This window comes from Empidonax traillii, unplaced genomic scaffold (assembly GCF_003031625.1).
Source record: "Empidonax traillii isolate 1590-97213 ecotype Southwest subspecies unplaced genomic scaffold, ASM303162v1 scaffold43:size1863611, whole genome shotgun sequence".
Lineage (NCBI taxonomy): Eukaryota > Metazoa > Chordata > Aves > Passeriformes > Tyrannidae > Empidonax > Empidonax traillii.
The window spans coordinates 380,621-400,856 of NW_020955236.1; the positions used below are offsets into that span (position 1 = coordinate 380,621).

Below are 20,236 nucleotides of genomic sequence, written 5' to 3' on the forward strand. Positions count from 1 at the left end.
ACCAGGCAATCCCTGTTTCTCTGGGGAAAAGCTGCAATGGCTGCTTGGGCTGACAGTCCCCTGGTTCAAACAAGTGCAGAGACGAGATGATGCTGAAGCTTCCCTTGGGAGCTGCACCAGCCTGATGTTGAGGCAAGGACTTGTACGGTCATGGCTGGCTTTAGAGCTGGGGGCAAGCTGGGATCTGTGGGATGCAGGGTTTCCCCCATCCCTCAAAAGAAAATATTTTCTGTGGAGTGATAGAAATACTGCAAACCTTGTATGGGCTCCCCTCCCTTGCCAAAACCTTTGGTGAGGGGAATGCGTGTGGGTGGTGATGGCCAGAGCTGAGGCAGAGCTGTCCGCCTGGCCCTTGGAGGTTACAGTCCTCACCTCAGGGGTGTCTGTCTGGGCTGAACCCACACTCAGGGTTCACCATGCCATGACTCAGAGTCAGAGAGTTCAAGGCAGCACTGGGGAAATGCGTGTGGCAGATGTACTTTGCTCCTCCGCAGCCAGTGCTGGCTTCCCAGCTCTCTGTCTCGGCAGGCTTGTCCACTGCCCTTCGCCTTTTTCACCTGTTTTGGGGGCTGGTGAGGGCAGTGCCTGGTATGCTGGGTAGGACACTTTCCTTGGCCAGGAAACAGTCCGTTCCCCAAGCCTTAGCAGTCCGTGGACTTTAAAAGATCGTAAGCAACGCAGTGCTCATCCCTAGTGTTCCCTGGCTCCCTCTCCCCTGGGTCCTCTCGGCCTTGCATCCCGCAGAGCCATTCCTGGGACTGCAATGGGACTGTGAGCTGATGCATTGTGGTTCTGTTCTGGCAAGGAGGTGCTGCAGGGGCTGGCTGAGCATGCCCTGCATGTGGAGATCCTGATGGCACAGCTGCCACCCCCCGTACAAAGAGGAACTGAAAGTCCACAGAGTTTCAGTGATGGCAGTGCCTGGGTTTTAAGGGCTTTTGTTGAACCAGGGCCTGGAAGAATCAGCAGTTTTCTCGTTAAACTGCTCCATTTGACAGCTCCACACTTCTCATTTTAGCACCAGCCCGTGGGGGCAGAGAGCTTCACTTGCACCCAGCGCTGCTGCTGCTGCAGGGATGCCCATGTTCAAAGCAGCCTCCCAGTTCTGCAGACTGGGGACATGCCAGTCCCATTGGCTGCAGGGATTCAGGGACACCTTCTCCACACTTGCTGTATGGCTGTGTGCCAGCCATACCAGGCTGCCTGGGATGGTACTTTCTGCTAGTAAATCCATTTTAAGGCAATTTCCCCCTGTTACATCACCAAACCCTTTCCCTAGTGGTGGAAGCCCTGCAGCCTGGTCAGGGGCCGGGTGAGCCCGGGTGGGTTTCCCGGAGCAAGCAGCCTTGCATTAGCCAGGAGCAGGATGGTTTAATAAATCATTTCCGTCTCTAATTTCTTCTTCTCTATGCAGTGCCTCCCATTTGCTGGTTGCCAGAGGGAAGGGAGGTCAGGGGAACCAGACCTCCCCAGCAACCTCCTTCCTGCAGCTGTTGAAACAAAATCCAGAACTATAATAATCACTGTGTCCGTCCCTGGGGTACCGGGGTGCCTTCGGTCTGAGCGGCAGCACCGGTGTCGGGGTGGTTGGGCACACGGCTTCTGCAGAGGGTGCCAAGTGGTGCAGAGTGGGCAGGGAGCTGGGAACTTCCACTGCTTGGTCATACAGAGTCACAGACTTTCCCCATGGGCTGTGTCAAATGCTTGGGAAAAAGATCACAGTCTTTGTATTGCTGAACCTTGGGGTGTCACTGGTGCCCCTGTCTCCTTCGTGCTCCAGCAAAATGCATCCCACTGGCTGCAGATCACCACCCATGTGGCTAAACCATGGTCTGCAGGAACAGGGGGGTTGTTCTCACCTCCCTGCCTTACCCCTGCATCAGATCCTCGCTCGCTCCCCAATCCCAAGGGACCTGCCAGGGCTGTCCTGCTGTGGGGAACGGGAGCCAGAGTGCAGCTGCTTTGGCTGATCCTGAACTACCTCTGATCTCCCCGGAAAGCTTTGGGCCCCTGTGGCCTCCAGCAGTGCCCTGCCTGCACCCTCTGCCTGCAGCTCTTTCCTCTTGGCCTCTCGCCCCCGGCATTGTTTTGTGGCGGTTGTTTGGGTTGGCCCAGGTGCTGCCATGTGTCTGCCTCAGCACTGAGGGGTTGGTTTATTTTACGTCCCTTGTTTTGCAGCAGCAGCAAATGCCCCGGAGCAGCCAAGAAGAAAAAGATGAAAAAGAGAAAGAAAAAGAGAAGGAGGGAGAGAAGGAGGAAGACAAGCAGGAAACAGAAAATGACAAAGAAGAACTGACAAAGTAAGGACAACCTTCCCTGCCTGGCTCCAGTGAGAACTGGGCATTGAGCTGGGTCTGCAGCAATGGGATGAGGTTGTGGGATGCAGCAGTGGAATGTGACAGTGGGATGCATCGTGGTCCAGGGCTGCCTGACCCTGTGCAGGATCATGTGTGCCCACATTACCTCCTCCACAGGGAGGGAAAGGCAGAGCCTCCTCCTCATTCCTCTTCCCTGCTGCTCCCAAACTGGGAAAGCAACTCAATACGCTTTTTTTTTATATCAACCCAATCAATCTGCAAAGCTCCTCTGATCCTCCAGCCTGTTTTGTTGTTAGGGGAGCCTCTGGGAGCTGGAGGAGCAATCCAGGCGCAGTGGAGCGCGGCACTTCACCTTTAGTGTTATTGATGTCAACGTGAGCACTCCCAGATGAGGGGCTCCAGCCAGCCCTGCCTCCCTCACGCCGAACATCAGTGCCGTGGCAGGGAAAGGTTGGCACGCAGACCGCTCGCTATCTGTAATGGGCTTAATACTTGGTTTAAAAGAACATCTGGCTTCATTATATCTAGGCTGCAAAGACATTTACCAGCAGGTCCCTTTCAGGAAGATAAATGAGGAGGAGGCAGGGATGAATTTGAATGGTCTGGTATTAAACCTGTCTCCGTCAGGTCTCTGCGTGCACTTGGTGGTGGAGCTGCAGCCAGCTGCAGAAAGAAAACCCCACCACAAATCACCCCACCTCCAATCCCGGCCAGGAAAAGAGCTTGCGTCTGCAAAAAAAATATGCAGACCTGCCCCCCCTCAAAGACCAACAAAACAAAATAAAAGGGGGGGGGGGAAGCATCCCCAAACACATGCAGAGAAATAATTGCTTGACCTGAAAATCAGATCAACCCAACAACGTTTTGTTTTTTTTTTTTTTCCTGCCTGTTTTTGCAGGGACAAGAACGACGACACGTCCGGGGAAGACAACGATGAGAAAGAAACTGTCACCTCCAAAGGTCGCAAAACGGCCAACAGCCAGGGCCGGCGCAAGGGCCGCATCACCCGCTCCATGGCCAACGAAGCCAACAACGAGGAGGCGGCTGCGCCGCAGCAGAGCGCAGAGCTGGGTAGGTGGCAGGGCACGGGGGCACCTCGGCAGGGCTTTTGGGGTGTCTGTTGTGCTGGGATGTGACATCACTCTGTGCTGTCCCCCAGCTCACGGAGGAGGGGTTTCCTTTGTGAAATCCTTCTTTTTTGGGGAGCAGAAGTGAGGTTTTTTTCTATCCCTCGAATTACTCAGTGTGGTTCACTCAGTTAAGTGGGGGCATTTGCAAGCCCAGGCTGTCCTGGCTGACTGGGTTTTATGGCCTCAGAGGGAAAGTGTTGCAAAAGAGCAAAAGGGAAGCTGTCAGTGCCTTGGCTGGGTTCCTGCAGGGCTTGTGTCCCTCCTGCACCCGGGGCTGTTTCCCTCTGCAGCTTCTCGGGCTTTGAGTACTCTCAATCTCTGCACAGACCCCTGCTTTGGCTCTGCCCTCTCAGACTTGCCTGGGTCTCTGCCAGTTCTGCCCTCTGTTTTTAAATTTGCCTGGAGCCTGAGCAGCTGCAGCCTGTGGGGTCTGTGCCCCCTTGGCTTTGGGCATTGGGCTGGTCCGTTTCCACCCGTAACTGAGGAGGCACAGGGTGCTGCCTGTAGTGTGGCACCCAGGGACTGCACCAGCCTGTGGCCACACGTGGCAGTTGGCCATAGCCGTGCCGTGCTACCATGCCTGTCTTGAACTAGATGGGAATTCATGGCAGCATCCACAGCCCCACATCAGGTGCATCTACCTCTTGCATCTGCAGCATCAGTAGCGTCCACCCTGGGGAACAGCTCATGTATTGACTTAGAGAAGCCGATGCATCGAGGAATTTGGATGATTTTCCTGTCCTGTATTTTCTGCTCTTATCAAAGTGCAAAATTATTGCTGTGCTACCTAAGGCAGGTAAAAATAAAAGCAGGGTGACTCCTCTCGGTTCCCTTGCTCTGCAGTTTCTTGCTTGTGCTGTTCCATGTGCTATAAATCACGCGGAGGTGTTTCGCCTCCCTGTTCTCTGCTGACAACTGGCTGAAGCCTTGATTGCGAGCGCTCTGTTTTCATACAGGCGATATAAATAGTCCCCAGCACAACGGAGCCCTGCTCTCTCCCTTCAACTTGTTCAGCAATGCTGCAGAGAAGCAGCAGATAATGCCAGTAACTTAGTTGGGATTTTTTTATCCGAGCATCTCAGAGTCCTTGATAAACTTCACTGCGAACACAGAGAAAAGGCTTTAGACCATGTTAAATTGGGAAAAAAGGAATGGATCAATTCCAGTGACATATCTGAGCAATTGGTTTCACTTTATGTCTCTCTAATAGCGCTTTAATTTAGGTTGGCTAAGAAAGTTATTGCATTTTAAATACCAATTGAACATTAAAAAACAACAGAAAACCGTATTGTGGTTTAACTGCAGCGTGCTGGAGCTCCCTGTAGGCATCTGTTTCATAACTGTGCAACCTCAGTCATTGCCATTAATCAAACCAAACGGGCCGTTTCTGTGACATTTCTTTACCATACAATCACAGCCATCACCAGCTGAGCCAAGGGCCGGCACAGCACTGGGGACACTCACTTTTACGTAAACGAGTGTCGCGGCCCCGGCTCTGCCGGCAGCCGGGGCAAGCGGTGAGGTATCGATTTCCCTCCCTCTTGGCTGGTGTTCCAGGGGGGACACGGCATTTCTGGGGGAGGCAGTGGCCTGCGCTGTCTTCTGGGAGGTGACACCTGCAGTCGTGCTCAGCCGACTGTGAAGGAGATTCCTCTGCCCAATGCTGTGGGCATCAGAGCCCACGTTGTCCTCCCACAGGGTCTCAGCTTCCTGTAGAGCTTCTTGGGAGATTCTTTCTTCTCTTCTCGCCTGTATTCTTTATCCTGGACCTATCAGCCTGTTTTCCATTTTGAAAGGACACTGTCAAAACATCTCTCATCACTGTTGAAATAATGCTTTGCCTGTTGTTTAGAGTAATCACCCCTTGGCAGCCTGAGCCGGAAATCTGTTTCCTTACCGAGTTGTTTTTTGCCTCTGACTCACACCCCCGGTTTGTTATTGTAGGGTTTGCTCTGTGCCAGGCTGCCAGCAAGACTGGTGCATAGTGAGGGCTTTATGCGGGACCTTGGTGTCCCCAGCACCATGCCTGGGGTGGGGGAGTGGGGCAGCATCGGATGCTGACGTCCCTTTCCACCTCTCCCGGCTGGAGCAGCGTGTCCCCTTGCCATGGGCACTGCTCCGGGCGAGCCCCCGCCGCTGCTGGAAGTGGCTCGGAGTTGTTGTCCAAGAGCCCGGTGATGGCACAGAGGGAGCCCGCAGTCACACACAGCCAACACCCTTGACAGATGCAGTCGGCCAAAGTCTCCACCGAGGTGACGCTGTTTCTCCGTCTGTGCTGAGGGTGACGGTCCCACCCTGTGTCTGCCACCTCCACAGCACAGCCACAGCCGGCTCCCTCTTAGGTTCCTGTTGTTGGGCCAGGGTGCGTGGCACCAAATCGGCAGGAAATCTACTGCCACCCTCGAGCCATCTGGCTTTGCTTCCAGGCCCAAAGTGGAGGTTTTGCATCACCGAGGCGAATCCCAGGGGGATGCTGTGCATGGGGTGCTGTGGCATAGAAAAGCATCAAGAGCCTGCAACATGACAGCCTTCCTTGTGGAAGCACTTCTGTACAGCATGGGGGTTTTGTCATGCCTCCAGGGAACAGGGCATGGGACAGGGTTTAGGTGTTGGGACACCTCCTCTGAGCTCACTGGGCTTGCTGGGTCGTGCTCACAGTTGACTTCTCTTTCTCCTCCTTCCTTTTCAGCTTCCCTGGAAATGAATGAAAGCTCTCGCTGGACCGAAGAGGAGATGGAGACGGCTAAAAAAGGTGAGACACTTATTTTCTTTCTCCTTTTGGCTGTGCTGGAGCTAACCGAGCAATCGGGGATGGACGGTGTCTGACTGCTGATGTCAGTGCAGGCTGGTGGGTCCTGAGCTGCAGGGCCAGATCCTGCCTGTCCTGCTGCTGGTTTGTTCCCAGGCAGTGGTGTGGGGAGTGTGCCTCAGCTTCTCCAGCCCCAGGGAGCTGTGCCAACACCAGGGATGTCTGGACTGTGGCTGGAGCCCATGTGTGTCCCTCGAGGCAGGAGTCGGCTGTAGGAAATGGGGAAGGCACTTTGCCTGTTGCTTGTTGGAGCTGATGGTACCTGTAGCCTGTAGTTTCAGTGCTCTTTGGAGCCTCGTGCCTTCGCTTTGACCTTTTCCAGGCACACTGAGAGTGTCTGCCTGTGTTCGCAGCTCTGGAATTTAAGGAGAGGCCAGCGAACCCCAACACTCCTCAGGCACGTGTTGGGGAGCTCTCGAGAGCCAGGGCTGCGGGCAGCACGGGGTGACTTTACATCCTGGAGCTGATTCAGAGCCTTTGCTGAGACCGTTTTTAAAAAGTGCTGAGTGTGGCACAGACCTTCTTGCCACTTCCCCTCCTCGTGCCGCTCCCGCGCCAGCTTGTTCAGGGCTTTAATTTTTTGCCAAAGTCACGTCCTGTTGATGGGCTGTCGAGCTCACGTCCCCAGCCTGTGCATCCCGCTTGCGTCGCCGCCGACTCTCCTGGCCCGGAGAGGATTGTAAATGGGAAATTAAAATGGAAATGAGTGCCGTTCGGGGATGGCAGAGGCAAACAGGCGTGTTAGCAAGTTCGGCTCTGCTTGGAAAATGCACCTGCTGCCGGGAGGGTGATTACACGTTCTGGAGCGCCGGCTGCCCAGGTGCCGATGGGAGCTGTGGACTTGGATTACTTTGCCTGTGAATATCCCAAAGTGTTTGGCTCGCTCGCCTTTAAGCTGTTCCAACCCTCTTTACAACCCGGTGCCAATCCTGCACGTTGCTGAGCGAGGCTCTCTATAGTCGCAAAACTTAATAGATAGACTTTAATCAAGCAAACTGGCCGGGGGCCAGTTATGGGGCGAGCAGGTGCTGGCAGGGGAGGGTCATTGGAGGGATCTTTCCCGAGCACTGCTTTGTTTTGGAGATCAGCATCTGGTTGTTAAAAAGTGCCTCTTGTTGTTTTATGCTGAATGCTGGAGGTGCGCTTAAGGAGTCTTAAAAGCAGCTGCCAAAGCCTGTGTGAAGGAAGGATGAAGCGTGGGAGCACGTAGCACTCTTCCAGCCCAGGGGCCAGGAGGAGGCAGGGAGATTTGCTGGTATGAAGCCCAATGGCTGATGTTTCCCCCTTCGTTACAACCTGGGAAACTGAGATTGCAACACCAGACTTCTACAGAAAAGCCAAATTCCCCTTTGCCAGGAAGCAGCCGCTTTAATGCTTCGAACTGGCTCTGTCTGGCATTTCCAGGGACCGGCGTGGTGGGGGTTTCCGACTCACAGTGACTGTGAAACTCCGGAGGTAATCTCAGAGGCTGGAGGAGGTGGCAGCAGAGCCTGCTGCCAGCACAGCTTGGCAGGGGCAGAGGAGGTGGTGGCCTGCACCGGGTGGGCTCAACGACGTGGGCACCGTCCCCTCACCATAAGGACTTGGCTGCCCCAGCCACACTCCTCCCTGTACTGGTACCAATCAGAACCCGTAGCTGGCTGGTTTAGGGAGTTAAACAAGCAAGATGTGAGTCCCAGGGAAAGTCAGCCCTACCACCCTGGGGTGTTTTGGCAGATGGGGAGGGTGACTGCTGCTCCCAGCACCTGCCAGGTGGGAGATCAGCCGGGCCTTGCTGTCAGCCCTCAGGTTTTTTGTGCGTGGCATGAAACCCCCTGTCATTTGTGCTCAGGGAGGTGAGAGAAAACAGCTCTAGGACAGGGAGACACACCAGAGTCGCCTGTTCTCCACAGTCACAGAGCTGCACAGGGAGTTTCCAATCAGGAGAAGGCAGGACTGTTTCTGCCGGGAGAGACAGTAAAGGGGAGTACCATGTTATTAAACTTAAATAGGGGAACCAAAACCCAGCAAGAGGAAAGTTCTTGCTTAATGACACTTTTATTACGCAATAAAATTCGATTCAGTAGTCAGTCAAAATGTGCAGAGATTGGTTTAACGGTGGGGGAAGGTGTTTTTCTGATGTTATCTCCTTGCGCCACGGCTGTGATCCTTATAGCAGGGGGTTTTGATTTAACTGGAGTTGCTGGAGGATTTCCCCCTTCCCTTCCCAAGCTGGGAAGCGGGCAGCACCCACTGCTTTGCCGCCGGGCAGGGTGCAGAGGCATTCAGCAGCGGGATGGGGCTGCTCCTTAAAAGGCAATGTTTAGGCAGCTCCTGCCTTTGGGGGACCCACCGGAGGAGTCCACGTAGGCAGGAGTTCGAGGTAGGCTGGGAGTTTGCAAGCAGCGGGCAAGCGCCAGCCCGGAGCAGTGGGTGGGTTTATTGTCCCCTCCAGCCCCTCCACCGAGTGTCACCGCTTGTGGCAGCACTGCAGAGCAGCTGCGATAGCGCTGGAGCTGAACTCCATGAACCGGGAGGTTTCGACATGACCTTTGTTAGTCTTTAAAGTCTGGTATCTGTTCTCGCCCCGCTCGGGGTTTTCCCCCAGGTGTCTAACAAGTGGTTTTGTTCTTTGAAGAGAGGCGGGTGGAAGTGGCAGGTTCTTGCCAAGGTCCTCCTGCACCTTGCCCGGGCTCTGTGCTCCTTGTCCTCAAGGCAACCTCAGGCTCCTTATGCCTTTTCCCAGGCTGAGAACATGGAAAGGCCATGGGATGGAGTCATTATGATGAGGCAGAGGAGAGCTGGGCACAAATAGTTACTTTTGGGTAGCTGTAAAAAATTCCCTTGAATGCCAAAGGCACTCTTTCGAAGGCTGATTTTCAGTGCTGCCAATAAATCATCTGAGTTTTGGACTGATATGAACCATTTTTTTCCCCAGTCCCACTCTGTTCACAAAACTAAAATAAAGTAGATTTTTTCTTTTTTTAAAATACTGATTTCTTCAAATTAAGCCACAACCAAACCCAGTGACAGGAAAGCCCGTGTCAGAAGCCAGCCACCTCCCCACACCAAGAGCTGGCTGCAGCACAGGTGATGCTGGGGAGCTGGCAGCTCTGTACCTTCCTCCTTTAGTCTCCCCTGTGTTCATGTTGGAGCCTTCCCCTCTCCCATGAGAGATATTTACAACAGTAAAAACCTGCTGATGGCAGTAAAAGTGGGCTGGAGAAACTGGTTTGCAGCCCGTGCTGGTCACTGCGTGTTGTCCCTCTGGCTGGCCTTGGGGGTGGGATGTGCCTTGGGGTTTTCCACCCAGGTGTCCTCTATCCAGGCTGGGTGCAAGGGAAGCCCAGAGCAAGGACAGACCAACCTCCCCATTCCAGTGCCCACAGCCAGAGTGCCAGCATGTGCTTGCCATCAAGTTTGTACAAATTTGGAAATGACTGGGATGGGGCAGATTGGGTGCCACGAGGGCAAAACTGCATCCAAGGTCTGAATTAGCCCCACTTACCCTGGATGAGGCTGTGGTCAGCTGCAGTCCCATCCCTGCCATCCCAGGCTGGGGCTTGGCTGCACTTCAGCCAAGGTGTTACTCCCAGGGCCATGCCTGTAGTGCTGCTGCCTGTCATGCCTCTGGGGCTGCGCTTTCTGACACCATTGGCTGAACATTTTTCGAGTGTGTAGGAGCAAACTGTGAGGATTTGCCTAGTGAGTGTCAGTGAATGGAACACAAAAGGCCTGTCAGGAGGAACTGCTGGGTAATTACTATAATTTGCTGCCTACATTTTAATTTTGAGCATTATTTTTTCAACAATAAGGGAGCAGGAATAATATCCGAACCAGGTGAAGGGAGAGAGCTGGGCCCACCAGCAGTGGCTGCTCAGTGTGTGCTCCCTGCCATGCGCTGGAGACCCGAGTGTCCCAGCTGGACAGGAGGTGATGCCACCTCTCAGGGAGCGGGCATCCCAGGTGGGACTTCCTGTCCCCTCCCTTGGTCAAATGATGGGGGTACAGCACAAAAGAAAGGTTGTGATAGGAGTAGAAAAGCCAGACAGGTCTGTGATCAGGGCACAGGGCTTAATGTTTTGCAGCAGGTGGATGCCACGGTCCTGGAACCGTCTCTTTCAAAGAGAAGACCTGGGAGCTGAAGGTCCCCAGCCAGGGATAGAGGAGAGGGAATATGGCACAAGGGCTGAGCTGGTCAGGGGGCCCAGCTCCATGCCCACTTCTTTTTTGGTGGCACTGCCTCCCTCCAGAGTGGCTGTGAAAACTGGTGGGGAGTTCAGCTCCAAGCTGCCTTGTAGCCATGGGGCACATCAGAGACCTGCTTGTATCCAGCTGCCAAAGGAGAGGTCCACTGGGAATGCGGCAGGCTGGTTCCAGCATTGCCTTCCCAAGGAAGGAAGGGCATCCCCCACCATGGTAGTGAGAGCTAACTGAGCCAGCTGCTTGTGCCGCGGTCCCTCCAGCAACCCCCCAGCGCCTGCAGGGGTGTGGGCTCGCCCCCCACGCCCCGTCTCCACTGCTTCCCTTGGCACAGCATCAGGAGCTTGGCGTGCACCTGGCTCTGCCACCCACTGATCTGTGGCCCTGGAGAATTTACTCACCTTCCCTGTGCCTTGGTTCTCCCACACGCTGCGAACCACCCCGAGGTCAGTGCGGGAAAGTGGTGCCGACCATGCTTTCGGGATGCCCTGGGTGGTGTTGCTGACTCAGTAGTGCTGGTCGTTCTCCGGAATGGGATTGCGGCACATTTTGGCTGTGGTGTGGCCAGAACTGCCTCCATCCCCACTCCCAAGAGGGTGTGTGGGTGTAGGAGATACTGGAGCATCATACCAGGTACCGTCGGGTGTAGGGAATGATATCATTTAGATTTTCCCCTATAACCTTGTAATCCACGCAAACTCCCATTAAGGGACCCTTTTACGGGCTTTCTCCACCCTCACCAAACCCTGGGTGGAGCAGGGTGGCTGTGCCAGAAAGCCTTGAAATGGCTCTGGTAAAAAAACCCAACTGCAAAAAAGCCAAGGGGGTGCGAGCCGACGGCCCTCGCCCGCCACGCTGCCCCTCCGGGTTTCTTCTCTGTTCCCCGAGACGCCGAGCACAGTACCCTGTTCCTCTTCCTTCCAGTCTCCGCTTGCTGTACAGGAGCAGAAGCCCCGGTCCGCCCATGGCGAGACCGGTGCCAAACCTCTCCCCATCCCTCCTCTGCCAGGGCAGCAGCTGCAGGGCCGAGGTGTCCTGGGGCACCACGGCACCCCATCGGTGCGGCACTGGGCTCGCCGGCGCGCACGTCTCTAAAGAAAAGCGCCTTTGATTCACTTGAGAGCGGAGAAAACTATTAGCCAAGCTTTGTTTTCCTGGATCCCTCCCCCTGCTGCTGACATTCAGCCGAGAGCGAGGGAGACAGAAAGTGAGCGAGGGAGGGCGGGAGCGGGTGCCAAGCGCCGCACCCCTTGTCAGCTTGGGTCAGCGCCACGTTCGTTATTAATGCTCTGTCTAGAGGTCACATTCAGATGCAACGAGCCCCGGGTCAGCCAGAGGAACAGATTAGAGCTTGCTCGCTGCTCCGCCACATACCGACGGCACCGGCTCCCCGTCCCCGGGCTGGCAGGAGCGGAGCTGCCGCGCTCCCACCCCTTCGCCTTTCTCCTGCCTTTTTTTGTTTGTTTTTAATTATTATTATTTCTTGGCAACGTCGGGCATCTCCTGAAACTGCACAGCCTCCCCGTAGCCCCAAGCTGCTGAGCAAGGAGGTGAGGTAGGGGAGAAAATACTGGCGTCGCTTCCATCCACCTTAACAACCGCGGCTGCAGACGGCTGGAACGCTCCGGCGAGCGAGCAGGAGGAGAGCGGAGAACGCTGTTCGCTCCAGAGGGAAGAGCGCTGGGGCCGGAGCATGTGTTCCCACCAACTTCTGCCATCGGGGTCAGGAGTCTGCCGCCTGTGACCTGGTTTCCAGCCTCGGTGCCCGTTTGCTCGCCGCTCCCAGCCGCCCATGGCTCTGAAATCCTTTCGCCCCCAGGATTTAAGGAACCGGCTTTGCTTTCTTCTCTGTCTCCGGCTGCTGCGAGGGAGCGAAAGCGAAATGCGTGGGGAGGGTGTGAGCGGAGCACTCGCGGCGCTTTGCAGCGGGCTGCCGTGCCTGGGGGGGCTTTGAAGAAGTGCCCTGACACCCGTGTCCTTCCCAGCCCACCCGCTGCACACTCCAGGTGCGCTCCCTGCCCGCCGGAGCCCGAGCACGTAAGTCGGGTGTTGGGGTCCGAAGGATGGGGTTAACCTCAAGATTGTGTGTAGTTGCCTGTGGCAGACCCTGCGTCCGCAGCCCCCGCCCCGAGCCGAGGAGCACAGCCTTCCTGAGGATCTGATAACTCGGTTAGTCATAGTTTCAGTTGCGATGCGGAATGAAGGGCTGCGTGGTGCCGAGGCGGGCTGGCGTGCCGGGCTGGCTGCTGCCTTGCAGGGCTGGCGTGTCAGGGAGTGCGGGGCAGAGGCTGGGGGTGCAGGGACTGGGGGCAGCTGTGCTGACAGAGCTCATGGAACTGAGGTACCTGGCGAGCCAGGATCTTACTGGCAGGTCATGGGGTGTCTTGACTGGTCCCTTCCGAGTGTGCAGATAACTACAGTGTGGGAAGCAGGTGTTGCTGTTTTGCTCTGGTTTAATACAAAAAGAGGAGAGCAGGCGGGCTCCCTGCTGGTCCTGCGGGCAGGGGCTGCAGGCAGGGGCTGCAGGCAACCGCCTCCTCCTCTTCCCGAGCCCAGCATGGGCCACCTGCCCGGCCAGCTGCAGGCACCTCCGGCAGTGTCCTGGTGAGAAGGGACACAGCCAGCCTGGGCGGCGGGAAGGGCAGCCAGGAGCTGGCATTGCCTGTGGCTGGCAAAGGTCACACCATGCTGGGGACCACTCACACTGACATCCATCACCCCCCCAGTCCCAAGCTCTGCCATGGCAGGTCCCTTTGCGTGGCATCTCTCCCGCGTTAGCACTGGAGCTCAGGGCACATCCACACCGCTGCCAGTGTCTTTATTTTGGGGCTTTGCCCGGGGTGCAGCAATCAGCCTTGGCCCCGGCTGTCACACTTGGTGCTGGGCCACCAGCGTGGCGATGAGCAGAGGGACAGAGCTGCTTGTTTGCTTTGGACGGCAGCAGTGGGTTGTGTCAGAGGGGATGGGTTGTGACACAGGGGACTGTCCTGTTTTCCCCTGCAGCGTTCAGCAGCGGTGGGGGGAGGACTCCTGCCCCGCTCGTTACCTCACAGTTGGTGGCCGGATGTGATTTTTTTTAAAATCTATTATTATTTTAAAGAAGTCCCAGACCACCAGTGGGGTGACAGAGGTCGTGGGTTTGGCTGAGCAAGGCTGGGAGTTGCAGAGTTAAAGCTCAAACTTGTTTCTTGGCTTGCCAGGGCCCTTCTGGTGCTCAGCGCGTGAGATGCCTTGTACATGCAATTTGATAAGCCTGGTGCTGGGACGGGCAGGATACAGGCACTGGCTGGATGTTAACTCCTGCTGTGCTGGGTATTGCTGGTTTTCTCCAGGAGCTGGGAAGCGGGAAGGGAGGGGGGTTTCATCTCTCTGTGGGTATATAGTGCCATTTATTCAATCCAGCCATACCCTCAGCCTCCACGTTGTGCAAGGGGCACAGCACAGATCCTTGCCAGAGGTGCATCCCTTGGGCCCTATTGCCTGTGGCTGCACTGAGATAAGTCCCTGAGGTTTGTTTTTGGGCTGAAACAGAGGTTGGGTTGGCACTTAGGACCAGCCTGGGGCTCAGAAGTGACACATGGCAGCAGCTTGGCTGGAGGCTGGCAGCAGGGCTGTGGCACAGCTGCCACATTCCCAGACACAAACAGAGCCACACACGGGAGCTCCAGTGTGGGACTCACTGTGGTCCTGAGCCCCATGGCATTAGAACAGCCAAGGAGGGGTTGGGTATGGACCTAGTGGTCAGTGCCCGTTCCCACGCTCTGTGGTTGGGGCTTCTGGTCAGAAAATCCCCCAACAAAGGAGGAAGATGCTCGTAGCAGGTTCATTCCCTCTTGGTTTTCTTCTTGAAGTTACCTTTTGTGGTAGTGCCCATGGGCTCACAGCCTCTGTGTCCTCACAAGGTGCGGGGGAAGGCTGGTGGGGCTGTTGGCCTGATGGTGGCATCACGTGGACAGCCAGGAGCCAGCCAGGCCAGCAGTGTCCCACAGGCTGGTGGCGGTTCCAGCCCCACCAGACACCACAGGAAGGACCAGCCACACACCAGGAATAATTCCAGGCAGTGAGGTGTTATTTTCCAGAAAGCCTGGATGGCCCTTTCCCAGGTCACCTCCAGGAGCCTCCAGTGGAGGGACCAGGGTGCCACTGCACGCATCCCTGGGCTGTGGTTGTGATTCCCACCTCCAGCTGTAGGATGAGGGGTGCTCAGACACCCCTGCAGAGACCACAAGGACACAGGGTGCTGACTGGCTCCTTCTTCCTCCTTTTCCTCCTCCACCCTGCTGGGTTGCCCCAGCGCTGGCAGGAGCCCCATGCTCGGGTGGCACCATCTGGCCAGGATTGCCAGCCCTTGGCATGATGCCTGACCTGGGAAGCTGCCTTTGCTCATGAGCCTGTGATCAGCACTAATCCCTCGGCACGCCTCTTCCCAGCCAGGGACTTCTCTGCCGGAGCGCGCTGACACTCACCTGCCTGGGCTCTCCTTCCCCATCCATAACAGGGCTGTGTGCTCCGACCCCCTGGACTTGTCACACCTTTTGAAATTGTCAGTGGGGTAGGAACGATGGGAAGATCCTTTGCTTTGTGGTAGGGACTGAGAGCAGCTGTCCCAAGTTCTGCTGGATGTGCCACCACCTCCTGCGGCCGTGCCAAAGGGAAGGAAGCACTGCTCATCCTCGTGATGGCCCAGTGGCTGGCCGAGGCATGCCTGTGGGATGTATTTTATTCCAGAGGCGGTCGTCATGGTGCCTTTTTTCCCCTTGGAAAGAAAAACAGGCTCTCATAGGTCATCCCCTGGCCTAGGAGCCATTCAGACAGGTGCTAGTGACCGTATTGTTCCTGTGGAGTTTGGCTTGCACGGAGGATGTTTCCCATCCTGCGTGGATAATGCTGCCCTTGTATGAGCGCATCTGGTGTTAAACCCTTCTTTCTCCCTCCTCCAACCACAGGTCTCCTTGAGCATGGGAGGAACTGGTCGGCCATTGCCAGGATGGTGGGCTCCAAGACCGTGTCGCAGTGCAAAAACTTCTACTTCAACTACAAGAAGAGGCAGAACCTGGACGAGATCCTACAGCAGCACAAACTGAAAATGGTGAGAGCCCCGTCCCAGCCCACATCAGGGCACCGTGGATATTTCCTAGGAAGTGCTTGGATGTTTCCCATAGCCAAGGGGGGGGCTTTTATCTTCCTGAATGAAAGCTGTGGGGACTGCAGAGTGGTGCGGGAAAGGGTTGTCCACCCGTCTGTCCCTGGGAGGTCTGGAGGAGGCAGAGCTGCTGTGTGGGAGATGCCTGGGTGTCTGGAGCATGGCTGGTATCTCCCCTCTCTGTGGGGAGATAAGGAGCAGGAGGAGGAGCAGGCTATGGTGTGTTGGCCAGGACGTGAGCTCAGTCCTGGCTGCGCAAATACTTCGGTGAGGTTGTGCTGTTCCGCCCTGGTGAGCAGAGAGCCTGGCTGGGCCACGCGACTCTGTGCCTTGCAGGTTCCTCAGTTAAATGGTAAATTGTCGGTTTGCCTCAGAGAAATGCAGGGATTTAGGACAACATGAGGAAAGGCTGGTCCCGACACAGGTGTTGGTTGTTTTCAGGGCTGTGAGCAGATGCCCACATCACTCTGTGCCTTGGTTTCCCCATCAGAAGGGGCTAATGCTGCTTCTCTTCTGGCGTGTGGTGCAGGGCGTGAGTGAAGCAGGGCTTGTCTGGTGTTCTGGAGATAGCTCGGACTGCTAAGAGCCACTAAAGATTATAATTATTTCATTTGTAGAGTATCCTGGGGTTCCCAGTTTCTGGCTAATAGAATTCACATGGCTAAACCCCCAAGGGGTGCTTTGAAAATGCAAAGGACAATGTTCAATGCAGGAATCTCTCCAAGCAAGCTATTACAGCAAGAGTAAAAAGAAAGACAGGAAAACATTCAATGACTCACCCAGGAATTTAATATCCTAGTCAGTCTATAGGAATGAGAGAAAGAGAAGACATCGGCGATTCTTTTTTATTAATTCTTTATGCACAGAGACACTCCTGTGTTCCCATGTTTCACCAAATTGTTTTTAGAAACAAAGCAAACAAACTATGTAAAAGACCCCCAGACCCATATAAAGACTGGAATGAAATGTGCATCAAGCCCTCTGAATATAAAAAGTTACATTAGAAAGATATCATTGTTCATTACCGGAGAGAATCTGAAATAAGATCATACAGCTTTGCTGGCAGTGGAGCCGGTGTGTATTAATTTACTCTGCTCCCTAATGTTGCAGAAATTATATCACGGAAGTGTTTTTCTGCAGAACCACATTTTTCCCTGCATCCGTCCCTCCAAGGCAGCCGCTAGACTTCTCCAGTCTAATTGCTCACTCTCACTTGCAGTTTATATCAGCATCATCATTTTATTTTTCGAGCATTGGAGGCTGTGGGATTCGGTCGTGGAGAAGAACAATGAACATTCAGCTGTTATTTATTGTACTCTATTGTTTTGTGGCAACAGCAGATGCCAGAAAGCTGAACAAAATGAAAGAACAACTGAGATTAAATTGCCATAGACCTTCCTTCCTGACTCCTAAATATATTCCCAAGCAAAGTGAGCCTTCAAATCTCATCCTATACCCAATTCAGCCATGACCTCTGTGGAGGAAGCACGTGGCGAGGCAGTGTGGCACCGCTTAGTTTTGCCATGGCATCCACAGATGATTCCCTGACCTCATCCCCACCAGCTATCGCTGATCATGTGCAGGGAAACGCAGTGGCTCTGCTTTTCCTCCTCTTTGCTTAATGAGAGTAAACTTAATTAGTAGATCTCATTCATTTCCCAAGTGGGACTCGTTAATATTGTAGCCTCCTCTTCCAGGTAGGTGTGACACCAGGTTTCCGCAGGGTGCAGGTGGCTCGGATGAGCTGTGCGGCCAGGCCGGCGGCAGTGGCTGGTGTGGGATGGGAAGCAGACACCCGTGGCTCAGGGTGTCCCTGCCAGCCGGCCACACCGTGGGACAGGCAGCCTATGACTGTTGGGGCAGGGTCAGGCCACCTTGAGGCTTCGCTTTATCTGGCCTGTTGTGTGTTTTGGCTTGGTTTTGCTGCCGCACAGCTCGGATGTGTCCAAGGCATCAGCGTCACTTAGCCTTGACCTTCTGCACGCTGCGCTCACTAATCTCAGCATTTAAGGAAAGCAGGGCATTGGGATACACGGTGTTCTCAGAGCTCTTCTTTCTGTTAGTGGCTGGAGGTTAGGCACCGTCTTCACCAGGACCTCTCTGCAGTGTCATTGTCACTTTAGGCTTGTGTCTGCTGGGGCTTGTTTTGGCTTGTGCAGGAAAGAGGGCAAGCTATTCCCTGTGCTGGGGCTGGTCCTGCTTGGAGAACCAATCTTTTGGACCTCCTCTGAGCAACATTTCTGTAATTCCTTGCTTTTTTAGGTGATGCTGGCTTTGCACAGCAAAACTGCTTTGGGAGCGCAGTCTGGTGGCCTCTGCTTCTGAGTGATGAATGTGTCTGTCTTTCCTTGGTGCAGACCCTTGCTCTTAGGATGGGTAACTGAGACCCTCTTCACTGCAGTGGCAGAGAGGTCCTTCCTCTGCAGGGTCACTGCTCTGCCCCTGCCCATTGCTGTCAGCTGCTCCCGCGGCAGAGCACGGGAGTTGGACCTAGTCCTGGCACGGTTGCCAACACACATCTTTGTGTGATACCAGGCTGGGACTGCCTGGTTCTGCTCTTTGGACAGGCTGAAGCTGATGGGAGGTTCCCATCATGATGGTTTTGTGTTGGTAGCAGGGTTTGGAAACTGTTTGGGCAGTTGCTGTCGTGTCAGGTGGTGAGAGCAAGGAGAGGCTGAGTTTGTCAGGATGGCCTGGAAAGACGTCATGGAGGAGGAAGCATGGAGTGACCCCTCGTGCAGGGTTTGGTGTCCTCACTGTGCACAGCACTTCTCCTCAGTGGTCTTGGCAAGGCAGAATGCTTGAGTGGCACCGAGTCCTGGATGTTCCCAAAGAAATACCTGTGGAAGGTAGAGAGCCACAAAATAAGCATCAGTGTGACCATAGCAAATGGTCCTGGCATCTTCCCACGGCCTCGCTGGCAATCACATTGTTATGATGGGAGATGCCTGGTTCCAGGCATGGCTCACAGAGACACTTCCGTGTCCAACACAGTTGTGGTTAGGATCCCATGCCAACCATAGGGGCCCTGGGGCTACTGACAGAGGCAGGGCAGGATGAGGCCCTTTCCTGGGCAGGGTACAGGGAGCAAGACTGCTCAAGGGATCTGGAGCTGTCAGCATGATAAGTGGCAAAGTGGTGGCCTTGAATGTATCTCTAGATGTAGCCAGGATCTGCTGCCTGGATTTCATTCTCCCTAAGTACCAGCAGTGGGGTCTACCGGGAGAGGGACCCACAGTGCCCCCGGGGCCGCTCCCTGCTCAGCTCTGCCAGCAGCTGCCAGCCCCGGGCTCTGGCCAAGCAGGGTGCTGAGGCAGAGGCTGGTTCCCAGCTAATTCCCACAGCGAGGAGCCCGCTCCTGCCCGCGGCTGAGTCACGGACCCGTGAGTAAGAGGCAGAGAAGTCTTTGCCATAGTAACGTCGGCGCTTTGTCACCGCATTAGCGTGATGGGGAACTGCTGCTTCACACAGAAACGTGCGGTTGTTGAATCGCTGCCGTGGCAGAGGCGCGAACGCCGGCAGCACTGGGGCATCGCCGGCAGTGCCAGCACAGGGCGAGGGAACCGCGGGGCCCGGCCTTCCTCCCGCCGCCTCTCTGCGCCTGCACAGAGCCTGTTCTCAAGTGTCTTTTTTCCCCTCTCTCCTGCCCAGTTTGATAAAAATAGATTTTGAGCAAGCAGCGTTTCCAAGCAAAAAGCAGTTGTATTTGTTTGTTTTATCTGGAAGTTTTCTAAAGGATTGAAAAGTTGGGGGTGGGGGGAGGGGGGGACCAGCTCTTCACAGCACAGAGATCCAGCAGCAAAGTTAATGTTTCCACCACGGCTTTATCTTTTCATCCATGTAAATAAACGTCCTACACACGTCACTCATGTGGGGTTTGCAGGGAGAGCCGGAGATGATGAGCCTGTTCCTACTGGTAATATTTACTCAAGCAACAAGAGCAGGAAACAATAGCAAAGCCGAGACTTTTCCTTTAGGTCTGCAGGAGGGAGCAGCTGCCCACACCCTCGTGGCTGTGGCACGTGCCCCAGCAAGGGAGGACAGGGTTGTCTTGGGGCAGGGCAGGACACCAGGAATCTCCCCTTTGGGATGCAGTGCTGCACGGAGCACCCCCACCTTTCATCAGGGACAGCTGCCCTGGCATGGGAGTCAAAGTCCTTCTGGCAGCACCTGCCAAAGGGGTCATGAAAGCTGGTGCGTGAAAATGTTGGCTGGGCTGTATCTGGGGCATCAGCTTTGTTATCTGCAGATGAGCGTCAGGTCGCGGCCACACGCGTATGTGTAGCTGAAGGTAGAGCCTGGAAATGCGCAGGACTAACACGTCACACACGTGTAATGACCGCACACAGGACCCCTGGGCTCTTGCCAGCCCTGCACTGGTGATCTCTGCGTGGTGGTCCCTTGTCCACGTGTCCGTGCCATCCTTCCCATGGAGGCTCGCTGCTGCCTGAGGGTGGAGCTCCATTTGGAGCCAGGCTGGCAAAATTTTTTGGCCAGGTAACACCACACTGCTGGGCTTTCAGCTGATGAGTCTGGTCCCAAAGACTCATACTCAGAGGGTTTGCCCAGGGCAGGGGGTCTCTGGTGGTGGGAACACTCGTCTTGGCCCTTTGGTCAGGACTGGTGCTCTCTGTTCCCACACGGCTCTCCATGG

General features: G+C 55.2%; 1 protein-coding gene across 1 annotated transcript in view; it reads left to right on the forward strand.

Moving 5' to 3' along the window:
- NCOR2 (nuclear receptor corepressor 2) overlaps positions 1 to 20,236 on the forward strand; it is a 184,689-nt gene that overhangs the window by 123,094 nt on the left and 41,359 nt on the right. The window contains exons 17-20 of the mRNA XM_027878524.1: positions 2,179 to 2,300; positions 3,217 to 3,389; positions 6,138 to 6,200; positions 15,386 to 15,528. Coding sequence (XP_027734325.1) covers positions 2,179 to 2,300; positions 3,217 to 3,389; positions 6,138 to 6,200; positions 15,386 to 15,528 — 501 coding nt within the window. The remainder of the gene's footprint in view (positions 1 to 2,178; positions 2,301 to 3,216; positions 3,390 to 6,137; positions 6,201 to 15,385; positions 15,529 to 20,236) is intronic.